Below are 17,840 nucleotides of genomic sequence, written 5' to 3'. Positions count from 1 at the left end.
CAGGGGGCTGGGGCTAGGTAGCCAGCAGCTATCTGGGCAGTGATCTGCAAAAGGATTTCCCTGCAGTTTGCTCCTCGCTGGCCACTTTGATACGTTTAAGTCTCAATGAGATTTTCCTGCTCTGAATGATTAATCTGGAGTTGCTGGTGCTGGATGAGCTAAGGGTTTGACAAGGTTATGCCAGTGGCTCTGTGCCCGCTCCTCCTGCGGGCCAGCCCCGAGCAGATGGCCCCATCGAGCCCTGCCACAGCGCAGGGCTTCAGAAGGGGCTTCAGCAAGCAAAGTCTCCAGATGCCTGGCCCTGGGGCAGCCCCTTCCCGGTGTCCCAGCCAGCATGTTAACTGTACCTCGTGGATAGACCTGATCGATGCTTTACGTTTCTAATCTGCACAATTGCACGAAGAGATGGAGTCAGAGGACCGGGGAGGTGGCAGCAGGCAGAGGCACATTCCTGAACAGGAGGGATTGATTTTTCTGGGGTCTTTATTCCCTTGCATCTGTCTCATCCATCGTGCTCCCTTCCTGGGTCTCCTCTTGCAGTGGGGACACGGGGAGGTCATTCCCTCCTTGCAAGATGCTGAGAAAATGCTCAGCGTCATGTGGAAAACCCTTCTTCCTGCAGCTCACCATTGGCACATGGCCAAGTTGCTTCATTAAGGGATGATGTACGTTCTCCAGCTGGAGAAGGGAGACACGGGCAGGCTTTAGGGGAGGTTGGGACCCAAAGCTGAGGAGTGCACAATCACCCACACTCCTTCATGGACTGTGAGGGAACAAGAGTGGCGCCAGATCAGGCTGGAATAAATGAGGATGTTTTGGGAGGCTCATTTAGGTCAGTTTGGGTTCCCTGGCTGGCTTCGCAGACCAGCGGTGTTGCCCTTGAAGATGCTGCATCCAGCCCCAGGAGCACCCTGGACCCCAGCAGAGCTATCTGAAACCATCCTGCCCCACTCCCCGTCTCCTGATGGGTGCCGCAGCAGAGGCAGCAAAAAGCCAGCACGGCTCTCAGCAAATCCTGGTGTGAAGCCAAGCCACCTGAAAAACCCTCTTCTCTCTGTCTTTCTCTCCCTCGCTGAAGGTGATCACCATTTTCACGCTGGTGGAGGTCATGCTGACATCGGATGGCGTCCCACTCAAGTACAGCGCCCTGCTCAAGAGGCCGAACTCGGAGAAGTGAGCACCCCGGGCTGCGTATGCTCCCCACTGCCGACACTTGCTGACCTCCCAGGCCCCGCACTGGCACCCACCGGAGGTGGAGGGGACCCATGAAGAGTTTGGGATTTTGAGTTTTAAAACCGATGCCGTTTTATTTCTGGGTTGGATTTTAACTCCATCTGGGAGCAGGGCTCAGGGCTTGAGCCTGCCCCAGTCAGAGCATTTCTACTCTCAGATATTTTTAGCTTGATGCTTTCTCTTTTTTTTTTAAGGCAGCTGCGTCCATCCCCAGCCACCTCGGGTGCCTGTGGTGAGGGCAGAGTGGGGACGCGTGTCCCGAGGAGCAGAGAGGGGCTGGCTCCACCGTCCCAGGCGGGATGTGGTGGTATGCAGTGGGATGCGGCCATGGGGCCATGCAGGAGGGTTTCTTGCAGGGTTGCGTGTCATGTAATAAAAGCTGGGTCAGCAGCTGCATGGGGGGCTCGCGCAGGTTTTATTTTGTCTCCTCCGTATTCCCCCGGCCAGGAATCCCAGCAATAACTCATCTCCCCGGCAGCCCCGTGCCTTCCCCTGCCTGCCGCTTCCCGGGCATTGCGAAATCCAAGCAGCCTCGCTGCCTCCCCCAGCCCCGAGATGTGCTTGGCCGAAGGGCGTGGGGAATCAGGTGAATGTGTGCTCCTGGCTCCCTCTCCAGCAGCTAATCCCTCAGTCTGAGCCTTCACTGGGAGTCACCGGGTGTCTGCTCCAGCCCCTCACACCCTGGCCTCCAGCCTAACCCCGCTTGGAGACCCTGCAGCACCTTGTCCTTGCTTCTCCTTGCCACTGAAGAGAGTGTCCAGCCCCTCGCATATTGACCAGCCCCTCTGCAGTCTCCAGGCACCTCTGCCTACTGCCCGTCCCCATGTCCCTGACCCGCACCATGCCAGATGTCTCCGGGGGCGCGGGCTGCTGTGGCAGCCTCCACTTCATCACCCCTGTGGGGATGGGCAGCCATGAGCAGCGGCTGGTGGAGGGATTGACGTCTGGTGAGAAGGAGTGGATCCATCATGCAGGGGGCCCTGCTTCACTCTGCCTCATCAGTGGTGACAGATGTGGCCCTGGCACAGACACATCTGCCTTTTGCAGGAGCCAGGAGCTGGCAAAGCCTGGGCTGCCCAGCTCAGGATGGAGGATTGGGCCCTGGGATGGGTCAGGGCTGGGTACAACATGCTCCCCAGGAGCTGGCAAGCTGTGAAAGCCATCAGGGTCACCTGCGGTCCCCAGGGCTTGCGCTGCTGGCAGCGTCCTTCCAGATGACCTGGTACACCCACGCATGGATGTCACCTTCGGACGTGGGAGTAGGTGGGAGCAGCCTGTTCCTCCCTGGGTCTCCTGCTCCTCGCTGGGTGCTGGTGGTGCGGGGCTGTTCCCTGCCCACAGCAGGTACCTCGCTGTGCATGGGCTGCCCCGGTGTGCCCAATGTGTCAGGCACTGGCTGTCCCAGGGCCTGACAGGCAGTATGTGACTGTGTCCCCTAGGAGAGGGGACCTGAGGACATTGACACCAAAGGCAAGATGTCCTCCCCCTACCCCTCAGCCCGGTGTCCCCCTCCTCGGGTTTGTCTCAGGGGAAACAAGGCCAATCCAGTGTGGCCCGGCTAGACTGTCTGCAAAAACAGCACTTTTTGCCCCGCGCCCTCCCTGCCGCTCCTTGGGGTCCCACAGGCAGCCGCCCCCATGGGAGCTGGGGGCCATGAAGTGCCCTGGTCCCCAGGGATGGGCTGGAGGTCCTCCCTTGCTGGTGGGGGGCAGGGATGGCCCCGGGGGGGCTGGGGGCACTGGGAGGGCCCTGGGCAGGGCTGGGAGATAGTCCCTGAATGTTATCAGCCCATCGTCTCACCCTTGGTGGGGCTCAGCCCTCCGGCGGGACGGGGAAGGGTCATAAAGGGCTGTCCCCCTCCCTGCCCCGGACACAGGCGTTATTCAGGGAGGGAGCTGGGATGGGCAGCACAAGGTGGCCGCTCTCCCCTGGAACCTGCCTTCTCCTCTGCCTCCTCACCCAGCTCGCAGCTGCAGCCTCAGGTGACAGGGGCCATGTGGGACAGGGTGGGTTGGAACCCTTGGTGGGGGGTCCTGGGGCTGGTGCCACTACCCTGGGGGTCTCCGGGGACCCTGTCACCTCCCCATGGGATACCAGCAAAGGCAAACCCTCCTGGCCACCTCAGGGTGGTTTGAGACCCCAGTCTTTGAATGGGTTTGTCTCAGCCCCCACCAAAGCTGGCCCTGTCCCCATCCCCCCCAGCCCCGCTGCCCCCTCACCCCCTAGCAGTGGCTTTGGATCAAGTGGTTCGATAGCCACAGCTGGCCACAGTCGCTGGGAACATGGCACATTCACCACGTGGGGGCTGATGCTTGGACACCTCATCCCCTCTGCCAAGAGGCACGAGGAACTTCCCTGCCAAACTGTGCCTCAGTTTCCCCCTCTGCAGGTGGGCTCTGGGCAATGCTGGGGTTGCTAAATACCGGGCTGATCCCCAAAGGGCTCCTGGCCCCTCCAAGGTCCTCATGGAGGGGGCTCAGAGCAGCTAAATTCGCCTTGGGTGGAGATCCCCACCCTGGTCCCTGGCGGGGGTGTTGTCTCAGGGTGCCCAGTGCCCCCGCACACCCCCGGCTCTGCTCTTGCCTCCAGACGCTGAGAAGACCCCAGGCTACTGGAACGAAGGGGCCAGGAGGAGGCTGGAGTCGGCCCTGGCATTGCAGCCGGTGGCACGGCGGGCCAAAAACATCATCCTCTTCATGGGTGACGGTGAGTCCCACAGGTCCCAGCCAGGCCCCATGACTCCATGGCTCCACAGCAGCCAGGGGACGTGGCTGGTGAGAAGATGGGGCTGGTGCAGATCCCCTCCTCCCTGGCCAGCCCCGGGCAACGCCTGGGGAGGGCATGATTGCCGCTGGTCCCGGCCCCTTGCCACCCTGTGGCTCTGCCGTGCCTGCAGGCATGGGGCTGCCCACCATGTCGGCAGCTCGGATCTACAAGGGACAGCTAGCCGGTGGCTCGGGCGAGGAGAGCGTCTTGGCCATGGAGACCTTTCCCCACGTGGCCCTGGCCAAGGTGAGTGGGGCAGCACTGGGGGATGGCCCTGCTGCCCCTGCCCAAAACCCCACTGGCCCCTGCTTGCTTCCAGACCTACACCATCGACCGGCAGGTGCCCGACAGTGCTGGCACTGGCACAGCCTACCTCTGCGGGGTGAAGGCCAATGCCAAGACGCTGGGGCTGAGCGGGGCGGCCGTCTATGGCAAATGCCGCACCACCTTTGGCAACGAGGTGGACTCCATCCTGCACCGGGCCAAGCTGGCAGGTATGGGGCAGTGGGCAACCCTGTCGGACAACCTGGCATGGCATGACTATCCCATGCCATGCGGGGCTGGACGGGCTCCCTGTAAACCCTTGCTCGCGCTGCAGGCAAGTCGGTGGGCATCGTGACAACCACGCGGGTGCAGCACGCGTCCCCAGGGGCAGCCTATGCCCACTCGGCCAGCCGGAGCTGGTACGCCGATGCCAACATGCCCAAGGAGGCGTTGCGGGATGGCTGCAAGGACATTGCCTACCAGCTGGTGCACAACACAGATATCAACGTGAGCTGGGGAGCAGGCTTGGGAGGGAGGGGACTCCAGGAACATTGGGAGGGTCTGCTGAGCTCCCCGGCAGGTGATCCTGGGCGGCGGGCGGATGTACATGACTCCCAAGCGGACCCCAGACCCCGAGTACCCAGAGGACCCAGCTCAGAATGGCACCAGGAAGGACGGCCTTGACTTGATTGCCGAATGGCTGAATGCCAGGCAGGTACCGTGCCGGGGTGGAGGGGATGTGATGCCGGGCATGGGGTATGTGCCGTTGGCACTGGCTCTGTTCTCCCTGGCAGGGCGCCCGCTATGTCTGGGACAAGAAGGGCCTGGACGCGGTCAAGGATGACTCTGTGAGCCACCTGATGGGTAAGAGCATCGCTGCCTGCACCACTGGCAATACCTCCTCCTCCTCCTCCCCGCTCTGGGATTGCTGGTGGGGATACGAAGCAGCCCCGGCACGGACCCCACCCCCTCACCCCCCGCTTCCCCAGGCCTCTTCGAGCCCAAGGACTTGAAGTACGAGCTGAACCGCAATGCCTCCACGGACCCCTCCATCGTGGAGATGACGGAAAAGGCCATTCGCATCCTGCGCAGGAACCCCAATGGCTTCTTCCTCTTCGTGGAAGATGAGTAGCCCCAGGCGGGCAGCGTGGCTGGAGCTGGGGTGGGATGTGGGTTCTAGGAGCAGGTGGGCATCCCAGGGGACCAGGGAGAGAGTGACAGCCGCGTTCCCCGTGCAGGTGGCAGGATTGATCACGGCCACCACAGCGGCCAGGCCAAGCAGGCGCTGATGGAGGCCGTCATGCTGGACCGGGCGGTGGCACGGGCAAGCGAGCTCACGTCCCCCTCCGACACCTTGACTGTGGTGACGGCCGATCACTCCCATGTCTTCACCTTTGGGGGCAACACGCTGCGTGGCACCTCCATCTTTGGTGGGTCTCAGGGAGGGGTGGCGAGCATCCCGGTTCCCACCTACCCCTTTTGCTCCCACCGGAGGCTGAGCTGGCTGAAGTGGGAGCTGAGGAGAGGTACCTGGCTGGGACAGGGGGTGACAATGTCTTTCCCTGTGCCAGGACTGGCCCCCAAGAAAGCCAAGGACAAGCGAGCCTATACCAGCATCCTCTATGGCAATGGTCCTGGCTACAGCATCCGCAACGGGGGCCGCCCGGCTGCCAGCCTCCCCGCCGCAGGTAGGAGTCTGCTGGGGGGGATGGGGTGGGGGCACACGGTGGCTGGGGGCAGCATCCCACCGGCATAGCCACTGGGACTGCATGGGGTCCCGGTGCCACTGGATGGCTCAGGAGTCACTTGGGCAGGAATCGCCCCGATGCCGGGGTGATGGAAGCTGCCTCCCCCATCCCTGCGACAGGTAGGGGACCCTGCTGCCCCTAATCCCGTTTCTTCTGTCCCCCCCTGCAGAGGACAAGGACTACAGGCAGCAGGCAGCCGTGCCCCTGGAGACGGAGACCCACAGTGGGGAGGACGTGGTGGTGCTGGCCCAGGGCCCCATGGCCCACATCTTCCACGGGGTGCAGGAGCAGCACTACATCGCCCATGCCATGGCATATGCCGCCTGCCTCGAGCCCTATGCCACCGAGCCCGGGTGCAGGGCAGCCCGCAGGGCCTCCCATGGCACCCAGTGCTCTTCACAGCCCCTGCTCACCCTCCTGGCCCTCTGCGTGGCTGCCCACATGGTGGGGGGCTGAGAGTCCCCAGGTGAGCCCCACTTCAACCCAGGCTGCCTGGACCCCCCCCAGGCTGCCCCCAGCTGCCCCATCGAGGGTCTTCGCAGCTGGGTCCTCACTGTGGCCAGGATCAAGGGTTGCAATAAAACACAGGTTGTTGGTGTCTATCTGCCATGTGAGGGTTTGCAGTCGCCTTCTAAGGCGCCGCCCCATGCCTCAGTTTCCCCAGGTGGTCATGGCTCCTAGTTCCCCCCTCAGGACCAGCACTGGAGGCACTGGGGTGAAGGAGGTGCTGACATGAGGGTGAGAAGAGGCCATGTCCCCCCGCCTCAGCTTTGCCAGGCTGGGGCACAGTACACAAGGGTTGGTACCCTCCCTGCAAGGGTTCAGCAAGGAGTATATAGTCCACATCCACGGATTTATTGCTCAAGAAAGCTCTGGGCAGAGAGCAGGGCTGCTCAGCGCACAAGTGACCCCAGGTGCTCCCAATATCCGCGTTGCCCCAGGTCTGATGCTCAGTGCTGCCTGTGGCATCCCCGGGCCAGGGCATCCCCCTGCCTAGCACCGCAGCACTGTAGCCATGACAGGCACTGATGCCTGCCAGGCACTGCCCATCCTCTTGCTGCCTACATCTGTTTGCACCCCAAGTCCATCCATCCCCCAGCAACAATAAGGCGGGGTGTCAAGGAATTGCCAGCAGCCCAGCCCCATGGCCTTTGTGCTGCCCAGCAGGGTGCCACACTATCGGAGATATGCTGAACCCCTCCACTCCCCCTGCAAGGGCTGATCCTGGTCCAAAGTCCCTCCCCGGATCTGCTAGAGTTGCAGACACTGCCAGCGACGTTGGGCTACTGGATCTCACCATGCAGCTCCTGGCACCCCTCACCCTCTGCCTGGGCCTCTGGGCAGAGCTCAGCAGTGCTGCCATCCCAGGTGGGGACAAGGATGGGGAATGGGTGCCTGGCTGGCTGCAGTGGGGTGCCTGGGGAAGTGGGGCACCCGGCAGGGCACCAGCCTGGCTGGCCACAGGGAGGGTTTGGGGAGGGGAGCAGGGGCTTCCCAGCTCTGCAAGGGTTAATGGGGGCTACCCCTGCTTTTCTGGCACCCTTGAGCCAGTTTTCCCCTGTGGGGTCAGATTCCTGCTTGTTACTGGGCTCAGGAAGTCTGGGAGAACTGCCTGTAGCCTCCACTCCCACCCCCCACGGATTTGGCCCCATTCCACCTACCAGATAACTCCCCATCGTGTCTGCTTTTGCTGGCCTTCCGCCCTTCTCTGCCCCAGGACCCCTGGGCTGGGCAGCGGGTGCAAGCCCGCATGGTGTCTCCCCGCCCCAAACAGCACTCTGACCTGCTCAGTCCATGTTAGAGGAGGTCCCTGCATGGGGATGCCCATGGAGCAAGTACCCCTGGGATGTGGCTGCCCCAGGGATGCAGGTGCTGGTGAGCTGGGACTGATAGGTGCTGCCCTGTCCCAGCGGAGGAGGAGAAGCCGTCCTTCTGGAATAAGCAGGCGGCCGCAGCCATCGAGGCCTCCTTCAAGATCCAGCCCAGGATAAGCCAAGCCAAAAACCTCATCCTTTTCCTCGGGGATGGTGAGTCCCACTGGTACCCCCAGCAGGCAGGCTGGCATGGCCAGTGCCCCATGGAGCAGGATGCAGGGAGGGCACCTGGTCCAGAGGGTGACCAGGACCCTCTCTCCTCACCCAGGATTCGGGATCCCCACCATAACGGCCACCCGCATCCTAAAGGGGCAGGAGCAGGGGAAGCTGGGCCCTGAGACCCCCCTTGCCCTGGATGCTTTTCCCTACGTGGCTCTCTCCAAGGTAAATCACTGCCATGCTGGGCATGGGGCCAGGGTGATGCCAGGCATGGGGACACAGTGATGCCCATGGGGCTGCTGGCACAGAAGCACCCCAGGGATGCACATAAGGGGTGCACAGGATCCCTGTCCATCCCACGTTTGTCCTCGGGTGAAGAAATGAGCGTGATAAGGGGTGCTGGGGAGGGGCACCCCGCTGGGTGCCTCTGCCAACTGCCCCCTACCCTGAGCCTGGTGCGTGTCCTTGGCAGACGTACAACGTGGACCGGCAGGTCCCTGACAGTGCGGGGACAGCCACAGCCTACCTCTGCGGGGTGAAGGGCAACTACCAGACAGTGGGACTGAGTGCGGCTGCCCGCCACTCACAGTGCAACACCACGGCAGGCAACGAGGTGGTCTCCGTGCTGGAGCGAGCTCGCAAAGCCGGTAAAGGGGGGCACAGGGCTGGGGGAGACCTCGTGGGGACAAAGGGTGTCACTCTGGGGGCTGCCCTGCCATGAGCATCCCAGGGCGTGATGGTGGAGGACCCCATGTCTCCCTTCGTGGGGCCTGATGGATGGGGGGGCGGCAGGGAAGGCGGTGGGCATCGTGACAACAACGCGGGTGCAGCATGCGTCGCCCTCGGGAACCTACGCCCACGTGGTGAACCGCAACTGGTACGCGGATGCCAGCATGCCTGCGGATGCCCTACAGCAGGGCTGCAAGGACATCGCCTGGCAGCTGGTCCACAATGTCGACATCAACGTGAGCACCTGTGCATGGGAGGGGGGGACCAGGGGCAGACCCCGGTGGGGCACCCCCACTAACACTGCTCCCGTCTCTTCCCCTCCAGGTGATCCTGGGGGGTGGTCGGAAATACATGACTCCCGTGGGGACGCCGGACCCTGAGTATCCCACCTACTACTTGGCGAACGGAATACGCAAGGATGGGAATAACCTCATCAACATGTGGCTGAAGGCACGGCCGGTGGGTGACACGGCAGCAATGGTCCTCTGCCCACCACCCCCAGGCTTGGGGGGGAGCACCCACTAAACCCCTGTGGGATTTTCCCACAGGGTGCCCGCTACGTCTGGAACAGGACAGAGATGCTGGCTGCCGCCACTGACCCCAGCGTGAATTATTTGATGGGTAACAAATGTCCTGTGTGCTGGGATCCAACAGCCACTGGGATGCATGCAGGCACTGAGGCTGTCCCCAACGTGTGCCCTCCCAGGTCTCTTCGAACCCGTAGACATGAAGTACAACCTGGTGCGTAACACCACCCTGGACCCATCGCTCACCGAGATGATGGAGGTGGCCATCAACATCCTGAGCAGGAACCCCAACGGCTTCTACCTCTTTGTGGAAGATAAGTTGGGGCCGGTGCCCCTGGGGTGGGTGAAAGGGGGGTCCCAAATCCCAGGGTGGGGGTAAGAGTTAGGGGTGTTGCCATCAGTCCCCAGCCCATGTGGGTGCCCTTCTGCAGGCGGCAGGATTGACCATGGCCACCACGACGGTGCAGCCCATAAGGCGCTGACGGAGGCAGTGGAGTTTGACCGGGCCATCGAGCGGGCGGGCATCCTGACAGACGAGGCACAGACCCTCACTGTTGTTACCGCCGACCACTCGCACGTCTTCTCCTTCGGTGGCTACACGCTGCGCGGCTCCTCCATCTTTGGTAGGGCTCTGCCCGGCCGCTGAGAGTGGGGCATGGCCCTGTGCTGGACGCTGCTGGCTCCAGGGCACCCTGGCTGTGGCCAGAGGGGTGATACGGGGATTTCTTGGCTGATGTACCCCTCCATCGCCCCCTCCCCAGGTCTGGCCCCCAGCAGAGCCGCTGATAAAAAGAACTACACATCCATCCTCTACGGGAACGGGCCAGGCTACCCAGGCGCCAACCGGACCGATGTGGACGATGACACTGCCAGTGAGGGCACAGGGACCATGGTCAGGTGGTGGGATGGGGCTGGGGGCCACCACTGCCTCCCTCACCTCCTTCTCCCCCCCTCCACAGGGCAGTACAACTACTTGCAGCAGGCGGCCGTGCCTCTCTCATCAGAGACCCATGGTGGCGAGGATGTGGCCATCCTGGCCAAGGGCCCCATGGCCCACCTCTTCCACGGCGTGCAGGAGCAGACCTACGTGGCCCACGCCATGGCCTACGCTGCCTGCCTCGAGCCCTATGTTGCCTGCTACCAGAGGGGTTCTGCCCCCAGCACCCATGCCACGGCCCTGGCCCTGCTCCTGCCCACCCTCCTCCTGCCCCTCTTCCACTGACCCCATGGACCCGGGGCACCCCACAGGCGCTGCCGGACTTGCATCCCCCCATCCCCATGGTTGCAGCACCCACAGGTGGCTTTTTGGAGCATCCTCGGTCTGGATGTGGCAGCCATGGGGCCCTATGCCACCCACACAGGGTGCTCAGTGTTTAATAAACATGGGGTGTGATGCTGGTGAGAGAGGCTTGGTGGTGGTGTGTGGGTACCCATGCCATGCAGGCAAGGCTGAGGATGCTGCCCACTGCTACCAGTCCCCCAGCCACGGCCCCTTGCACCTGCCCAGCATATCCAGTGCTTTATTGACCAGAAACAGCAGCAAAAAATACAGCAGGCATCTGTCCCCCCACTCTCCTGGGGCAAGCTGGCATCGCCCGGCCCCAAGCTCTGCTGGCTGTGCCCACCCCCTGGCAGGGCTGATGCAGGGACAGGATGGGGCTGGTATGGGGGATGGCAGGGAGGGCACTAGGCAGGGGGAGGCTTTTGGCATGGGGCAACCCCACAGTGTCTCTGGGTCACTCCCTCTGCCTTGACCGGCACTGGACTGGATGTGATAGGGCTGGGTGAAGGATTTGGGGTAGGTGGACAGAGGAGGGGGTACACAGGTGCTTAGGGGGTGCCCTGCATTGCCTAGTTCCTCCATGAGTACTCAGCCCCCCCCCAGTTTGCAGGGCAGGGGGTAGGAAGGGAATGGGCAGGAGGCAGCTGCGTCTGGGCAGGAGCTCATGCCCACCCCAAGTGCCTCCCCGCTGCCTCCACCCCTCGGGCAGATGCCTGTCTTTGGGGGGGTGACCCCCTGTGTCACCCAGGGGTGCCCCCTTTGCCTAGAGAGTAGGAGCGGGGAGATGGGCAGAGGTGAGGAGCCAGCACAGGGTGGCACACGGGCAGGGATGGGGACCAGGGGTTGCCAGCCTGCCAGGGGGATTGGCCTCACCACACCGAGCACTTGTGCGCCGGGTTCATGGGCGAGTTCTTGGGGCAGTGGAAAACTCGTCCAAACTCCTCAAACTGCGAGACACTGCCCAGGACCCTGCCAGGAGAGGGGGGCAACTCAGAGCTGGGCACCACCTGCCCCCTTCTGCCACTGCCATGCACCCCACTCGGGGTACCCGCTCACCCAAGCAGCACCCCATCCCCTGCCCCAGGGATGCTCACCCAAAACCTGCTGGTTCCAGCAGCCCAAAGGGTGCCCACCCCACTTTGCACAGCACCACCAGCCATGGGGAAGGCTGGCACCCACCGTGCAGCCCCCATTTTGGGGCCAGCCGGTACCTGTAGTGCTCTGGCGCGTGCTTGTCCGTCAGCACCTGCAGGTAGATGGACTGGGATCGCCGCTTGATGCACCAGTTCTGCAGGGGAGAAAGGTTCCCATGGGTGAGCCGGATGGGGCACCCCAGGCCCCAGCACCCACCAGGGCCTGTGGGGTCCTGGCACCCACCAGGGCATGACGGCCCTTCTGCCTGCTGGGGACTAGGGCAGCGATGCCCTGGTTGTGCTTGTTATTGTAGGGTCTCCTGGGAGCCTGTATACTTGCTATAGATGGGTTGGGAGAGCATAGAGGCACGTTTGTTATTGTAGGGTCTCCTGGGGTTGTGAGCTGTCTGGTTGTAGGGTCTCCTAGAAGTTTGGGATCATGTGCATTTGTTACTGTGGGGTCTCTGGAGGTGATGGGGGGATAGATGATTGTTATTGTGGGGTCCCCAGGAGCAGCGACCCAGTGCGAGGTGCTCCTTGCAGGGCTGAGCCCTGTACCCTGAGCCCAGGACCTGCTGACACAGCCAAGCCTGGCTCCTGGCCATGGGCACCAGGTCCCCCAGGGCTCTTGCCCCGTCCCTCAGGGCCACCAGCCCCACACAGGGTGACCCCCCTCCCCGCCCCGGTATGTGCCACATATGGGGAGGGCAGGGGCAGGCACTCACTTGGGCAAAGGCGATGAAGAAGAGCTGGTCGTGTGTGTATTTCAGGTGGTGCAGGGGATGCTCAGGGCCGTGCTCTCGCACCCACTTCTGGTAGGCCTGGAGAACAAGGGGTGCCCTCAGCATGGCCTGGGTGCCCCCCCAAACCTGCCCTGAACACCCCACCAAACCCTCCAGCAACCAGCAAGCAGGATCATGCCCACTCCATACTGCAGGGAGCAAGGTGGGGCTGGGGGGGGTGGTCTCCCGCCCACCCGGTGGGTATGGCATCAGCAGCCGCCCTATGGCCCTGCCAGGGCCGTGACACCCCAGGATGGGGGGGACACTTACATAGTAGGCGAGTTTGAGCCCCCCCATGTCAGCGATGTTCTCCCCCAGCGTGTGTTTGCCATTCACCTGCCAAGAGACGAGTGATGATGGGGTGAGCAGAGGTCCCCCCCAGCCAGGCATCCCTCCATCCCCACCCTGGCACCGAGGCTGTGCATCAGTTGCCCTGCCTCAGTGCCCTGAGGAAATTCCCAGCCAAGGTGTGATGAGTTCTCAGGTCTCAGGGCTGGACAGGGCAGAGCCATGCTCTCCTGCAGGCTCCCAGCCCCAGCAACAGAGCAGCGAGGATCCCCCCCCATGGGGCAGCATGTGCTGGGGCATTGCCTGGTGGGCAAGGGGCATCTCACCCGCTGATTGTAGACAGTGAAGTTGTCGTACAGGTTGACAATACACTGTGCCTTCTTCAGGAACTTGCTGTACGACCGCTCCGTCCACCAGTGCACCAGGTTCCCGTGCCGGTCGTACTGTCCCCCTGCCAAGGCAACCGCCACCACCCATAGTCCCAAGGGACCCAGGTGTCCTGCCTGGCTGTCCCCTGCCCACCCACCTCCCACCCTGGCATGAGGTAGGGGGGGTTGCTCACCCCAGTCATCGTAGCCGTGGGTCAGCTCGTGCCCGATGATGGTGCCGATCCCGCCATAGTTCAGCGATCTGTTGGGCAGGGAGCAGAGGTGAGAGAGTGGACGGCACGGTGCTGGCAGGGATGGAGATGACCCCAGGACCTGACATCCCCATACCCTGCCCTGGCACCCCCCCGGCCATGCCCCTGTCCCCAGCCCCAGCCCTGGTACACCCACCCGTGCCCCCAGCCCCAGCCCTGGCACCCCCTGGCCATGCCGCAGCCCCACACTCACTGCGGGAACTCGGGGTCGTAGAGGGTGGGCTGCAGGATGCCAGCGGGGAACACTGGGGACACAGGAGAGCATTGCAGTTGGGGGGGGGCACCCTGCCCTGTACTCACCCACAGTATCATCTGGCGCCAGGGGACCCTGCGCCGTGCCCCCCTCCCCACACCCCCACATCCCAGGGGCCTGATCCTGGGGGGCTAGGCAATGCCTCACCCATCTGGTTCTTGTTGGGCAGGTAGTAGGCGTTCAGCGCCTGGGGAGGCAGCAGCCACCTGCAAGGACAGACAGAGGTGCCAGACTGTGGGGGCACCGGGGGGGCATGGAAATGCCACTCCCTTGCACAGTTAGGGGGGACAGGGGGACATTCCTGGCTCGCCCTATGCCCTCCTGCCTACACCCTGTGGGGTGCAACTGGGCATGGGGACAGAGGGCATTGGTGGGCCATGCTGTGCCCCCCATGCCCCCCCCCCAGAGCAAGGAGATACCCACGTGGACTTGTCCACCTCCTGTCGGATCTTCTTCACCGAGAGCCTGATGCTGAAAGCGATGCTGTTGAGGATGTTCTTGAAGTAGGTCTTCTCATCCACGTCAAACTGGGGGGGCACGGCCACGTCAGAGGGGATGCCAGCCCCAAATGCCAGCCCCAAGAGTGTGGGGAGCAGGGCTGGGGTGTCCTCCCACCCCCATGAGCCCTGGGGACAGAGGGTGTGGGGTTGTGGCCATGCGCTGGATGTGGCACGAATGTGTCCTCATGTCCCATGCTGTGTGCCCACGTGGGCAGCTGCATCTCCATCACCTCTGTGGGGTCCCTCGACCATGCTGGCACCCCCAGCCCTTGCTGAGGACGGGACTGAGCTCCAGGGGGTGCAATGTGGGGAAGGAGTTATCATTCCAGACCTCAGGGACAGTATGGCATTGCCCATGTGGCTGTGGCCATGCGAGTGGTGGGCACAATGAGCTACCAGAAGGTGGCTTGTTTTGGGATAGCATGTCCCCATCGTGGTCTCTGCAGACCCTGAGGCAGATGTGGGGACCATCTGCCTCCTCCATGTGCCCGTGTCCCCCACATGGCCCTGGGCCACCCCTTGCCTCATACTCCTTGTCAATGGCCTCTGGCTTCAGCAGGAAATCGGGATACCCGATCATCACCATCATGTACCGGAGCTGTGGGCAAAGTGAGTGGTGGGTCAGGCCCCCATTCCGCACGCCCCCAGGCCGTGGTGGGGGCAAGGGCAGGGGTCCATGCTGGGGACTGCTACCTTGGCCCTGGCTGCTCTCCGTGTTTCCTCGTCCATCCAGTCCAGCTCATCCAGGCGCTGGTCCAGGATGTATTTTATGTCCTCCACCAGCTGCTGCACCTATGGTGGGTCACCATGGACACTGCATGGTGTCCTTACCACCCATCACCCCAGCAGACAGCCCTCGGTGGGGTGCTGGGTGGCAGTAGGTACCTTGGTAAGGTGTCAGGAGGGACACGGTGGCTTCATGCCCACAGACAGCATCACCTACCTTGGCTTTGCTGGTGGATGAGAAGTGCTCCTCGACAAAGAGGGCACCCAGGGCCATGCCGAAGTGCTTGTTGGCCTGGCTTAGGCAGATCTTGCCTGGCTCAAGCTGCTTCTCATTGCCCTCCATCTCCTTGGAGAGCTCATGGATGGCATCGCGGAAGGGGGTGGAGAGGTGCTCACTCAGCACCACCACGATGCGCCACAGCATGTAGTTGTGCAGGATCCTGGTGACGGGGGGGACAAGATCAGCCCACCCCCCCCACTGGCCATGTCCCCAGGTGCACACAGAGGGTGGGGAGCATGTGCTAGGGTGGGGATACTCCTGCTTGGAGACCAGGTGGGCCATGGGAATGGCCATGGCCTGTGGGGGCACAGGGACAGGCTGGCACCATCTCCCTCCCTGCTGCGTGCTGAGTCTGGTGACCTCTAGCATGGCGGGGTTCGGCCGGTGGCCAGGCACGACAAGGGTGCTGTGGGGCTCACAACAGTGACTTCTCCCAGGAGCTTTCCCAGGGTCCCTGTGCCCAGCCTGGCCTCCCACAGTTGGGGGTGATGGGGGAGGGGACCAGCCACCGCTGCCCTGTGCCCACCCCCATTGCCAGCCCCCTGCCAAGCTGGGGAAGGTTCTGGGGGCACAGGGGGTGCCAGCCCCCCTCACCTGCTGGGCGTCACGCGGATGAGGTCGGACACCTTGTGCATGTAGTCAGTGGCCAGCAGCACAACCTCCTCCTCCTCTGAGAAGTTGTCATGGAAGATGCGGTCCAGCAAGCGCTTCCACTTGAGCTGCCACAGTGGGCACTGTCAGGGGGGCACAGGGACCCACCCCTCCATGCCACCCTCGAGGGAACCTCATCCAGGCTTGCCAGCCTCCCACCACCCCCTCCCACCCAAAAAAGTGCAGGATGAATTCATCATCCTCAAGTGGACTTATCTGGGGTGGGGAGGGAGTGAGGGCATGGAGCAGGGGGACAGGGACAAGTGTGGGTGGCAGACTGGGCACCAGGGGTACTCACCGTGGGGGTGATCCGCTGCAGCTCACCTAGGGTCACTTTGTGGTACATGCTGCTGACGTCCCTCCGCACATCATCATACTCGGACACTGTGATCTGCATGGGGTGGGCACGGCTGTCACCATCCTGCTGCCTACTTTGGGGGGGGCACAGACCTGGGCAAGAGGGGCTACTGACCCATATTCCACCTGGCTCCCTGCCCCAGGAACCCTCTGCTGCCAGTGGGGCCCTGAGGGCTGGTCGTGGGGTCCCCAAGGAGTTGGGGTACATGTGGGTTGGGCACAGGGGTCCTCCAGGGCTGACACTTGAGTCCCCAAGATGTGGGCATGAAGTCCTCGAGGGCCTGGAGTAGGTTCACAAGGACTGGACATGGGAGTGTTTGTCCCAAGGGCTGGGACTGGGGGTTCTCAAGCTGTTGGGGCTGGGGTCCCTGAGAATCTGCCACGGGGTCCTCAAAGGGCTGGGATCCCCAAGAACCAGGCATGAAGGTCCCCAAGGGCTAGGACTGGAGGTTCCCAAGTGAACTGGGATGGGGTCCCTTAGGACCAGGCATGGAGGTCCCCAAAGATCTGTGATGAGGGTGCCCAAAGGCTGTGCAGGGGCACCCCAAACCCCAGGGCAGGCATCCCCCTCACATTGGCAAGGTGCTGCTCCAGCTGCAGGATCTCCTGGGCTTTCTGCTCCACATGCTCAGCCCCCAGGAGGGTGAGCAGCCGCTCCATGAACACCCGGTATGCAGCCAGGATCTGTGCCGATGGAAAGAATGCTGAGTACCACCTCACACTGCTGGCAGTGGGGTGCCCCCCATCTAGCACCCCATGCTGGGTGCTGGTCCCTCTCCTGGTGTCCCCATGACATCGGTGTGCCCCCCCCGCCTCACCTTCTCACTCTCCTCATCCTGCCCCAGGTAGAGGGTCCGTTCGGGCAGAGTCAGCCCGTCCTGGTCAATCTGGTGGGGAGAGACAGGGGCAGCAGGTGAGCAGAGGGAGTGGGGGCTGTGCTGGGCAAGGCAACCCTCATCTTTTTGCCTGTATTGCAGGGTGCCCCAGGAGCTGTGGGGTGGCAGCATGGTGGGCCAGGCATGGGCAGGTCCTGTGCCTCAGTTTCCCTTCTGCTAGAGGGTGCTGGAGCTGCAGTGGGCAGCATGCAATGGACTGGGAGCACTGAGCAAAGGGCAGGCTCCTGCTCTGTGGCCTGACTCGTGGCTGGCACACAGACTGCCCCATAGCCTGCCCTGTGCTGGCACCACACTCTGCCCCATGGTGGTCCCACACCTCACCCCATGGCTGGCCCCACTTCTGTGCTGCAGTCTGCCCCATGGGGAGCCACAGGGAGGAGCCACACTGCATGGAGACCCCAACCCTACACACACCCCCCACACCCACACCCTGCTATCCTGTAGCCACAGGCACAGTGTCCAGCACATAGACACACCTGAACACACTTGCACATATCTGTGTATACACACACACATCTGTAAGTCACCCCTCATGACACACACCTATGCATGCTCACGCCCCCTCACACCCTTATGCATGCACCATCTAGTTTACCCCCCCTCCATATACACACACACACACACATATGCACCCTCCCCTTTTCTCTATGGCTCATCCCCCCCCGGTGTCCCACCTCACACCCCCCCATGCACACAGCCGCAGCACTGCCCTGCACACCCACCAGCACCCCCAGCCTTTGTCCACCCCGTCA

General features: G+C 62.9%; 4 protein-coding genes across 5 annotated transcripts in view; 3 read left to right on the top strand and 1 right to left on the bottom strand.

The window, feature by feature from the left end:
• Positions 1-1,513, top strand: part of DIS3L2 (DIS3 like 3'-5' exoribonuclease 2) — a 197,037-nt gene extending 195,524 nt beyond the window's left edge. The window contains exon 22 of the mRNA XM_010573014.1: positions 1,079-1,513. Within this exon, the coding sequence (XP_010571316.1) occupies positions 1,079-1,177 (99 nt within the window). The 3' untranslated portion in view covers positions 1,178-1,513. The remainder of the gene's footprint in view (positions 1-1,078) is intronic.
• A 199-nt stretch (positions 1,514-1,712) lies between these two features.
• LOC104835159 (intestinal-type alkaline phosphatase-like) lies at positions 1,713-6,650 on the top strand. Its single transcript, XM_010573013.1, has 11 exons — positions 1,713-1,819; positions 3,823-3,939; positions 4,130-4,245; positions 4,319-4,493; positions 4,598-4,770; positions 4,844-4,978; positions 5,058-5,127; positions 5,253-5,391; positions 5,485-5,693; positions 5,835-5,989; positions 6,189-6,650. Exons 1-11 carry the CDS (start codon positions 1,789-1,791, stop codon positions 6,465-6,467), a joined length of 1,599 nt encoding a protein of 532 aa, XP_010571315.1. The 5' UTR covers positions 1,713-1,788; the 3' UTR covers positions 6,468-6,650.
• A 294-nt stretch (positions 6,651-6,944) lies between these two features.
• Positions 6,945-10,522, top strand: LOC104835157 (intestinal-type alkaline phosphatase-like). Its single transcript, XM_010573012.1, has 11 exons — positions 6,945-7,379; positions 7,922-8,038; positions 8,154-8,269; positions 8,517-8,691; positions 8,837-9,009; positions 9,098-9,232; positions 9,322-9,394; positions 9,480-9,618; positions 9,709-9,923; positions 10,062-10,172; positions 10,260-10,522. Exons 1-11 carry the CDS (start codon positions 7,040-7,042, stop codon positions 10,520-10,522), a joined length of 1,857 nt encoding a protein of 618 aa, XP_010571314.1. The 5' UTR covers positions 6,945-7,039.
• Positions 10,523-11,451: 929 nt separating this feature from the next.
• The window catches only part of ECEL1 (endothelin converting enzyme-like 1), an 8,187-nt gene continuing 1,798 nt past the window's right edge, over positions 11,452-17,840 (bottom strand). The window contains exons 2-17 of one of the 2 annotated variants that reach the window (XM_010573010.1): positions 17,011-17,079; positions 16,766-16,876; positions 16,134-16,226; positions 15,779-15,903; positions 15,122-15,344; positions 14,872-14,970; positions 14,702-14,776; positions 14,102-14,205; positions 13,826-13,884; positions 13,619-13,670; positions 13,348-13,415; positions 13,112-13,236; positions 12,768-12,833; positions 12,441-12,536; positions 11,794-11,870; positions 11,452-11,551 (exon numbers count right to left, since the gene is read on the bottom strand). In XM_010573010.1, the coding sequence (XP_010571312.1) occupies positions 11,452-11,551; positions 11,794-11,870; positions 12,441-12,536; positions 12,768-12,833; positions 13,112-13,236; positions 13,348-13,415; positions 13,619-13,670; positions 13,826-13,884; positions 14,102-14,205; positions 14,702-14,776; positions 14,872-14,970; positions 15,122-15,344; positions 15,779-15,903; positions 16,134-16,226; positions 16,766-16,876; positions 17,011-17,079 (1,542 nt within the window). The remainder of the gene's footprint in view (positions 11,552-11,793; positions 11,871-12,440; positions 12,537-12,767; positions 12,834-13,111; positions 13,237-13,347; positions 13,416-13,618; positions 13,671-13,825; positions 13,885-14,101; positions 14,206-14,701; positions 14,777-14,871; positions 14,971-15,121; positions 15,345-15,778; positions 15,904-16,133; positions 16,227-16,765; positions 16,877-17,010; positions 17,080-17,840) is intronic. The other variant, XM_010573011.1, reaches the window with a different exon arrangement.

The sequence above is a fragment of the Haliaeetus leucocephalus genome, unplaced genomic scaffold, assembly GCF_000737465.1.
Source record: "Haliaeetus leucocephalus isolate CR32 unplaced genomic scaffold, Haliaeetus_leucocephalus-4.0 Scaffold362, whole genome shotgun sequence".
In the NCBI taxonomy this organism is placed as follows: Eukaryota; Metazoa; Chordata; class Aves; order Accipitriformes; family Accipitridae; genus Haliaeetus; species Haliaeetus leucocephalus.
Note: the sequence above shows the minus strand (reverse complement) of the source record. Positions and strands in the feature narration are given on the sequence as shown.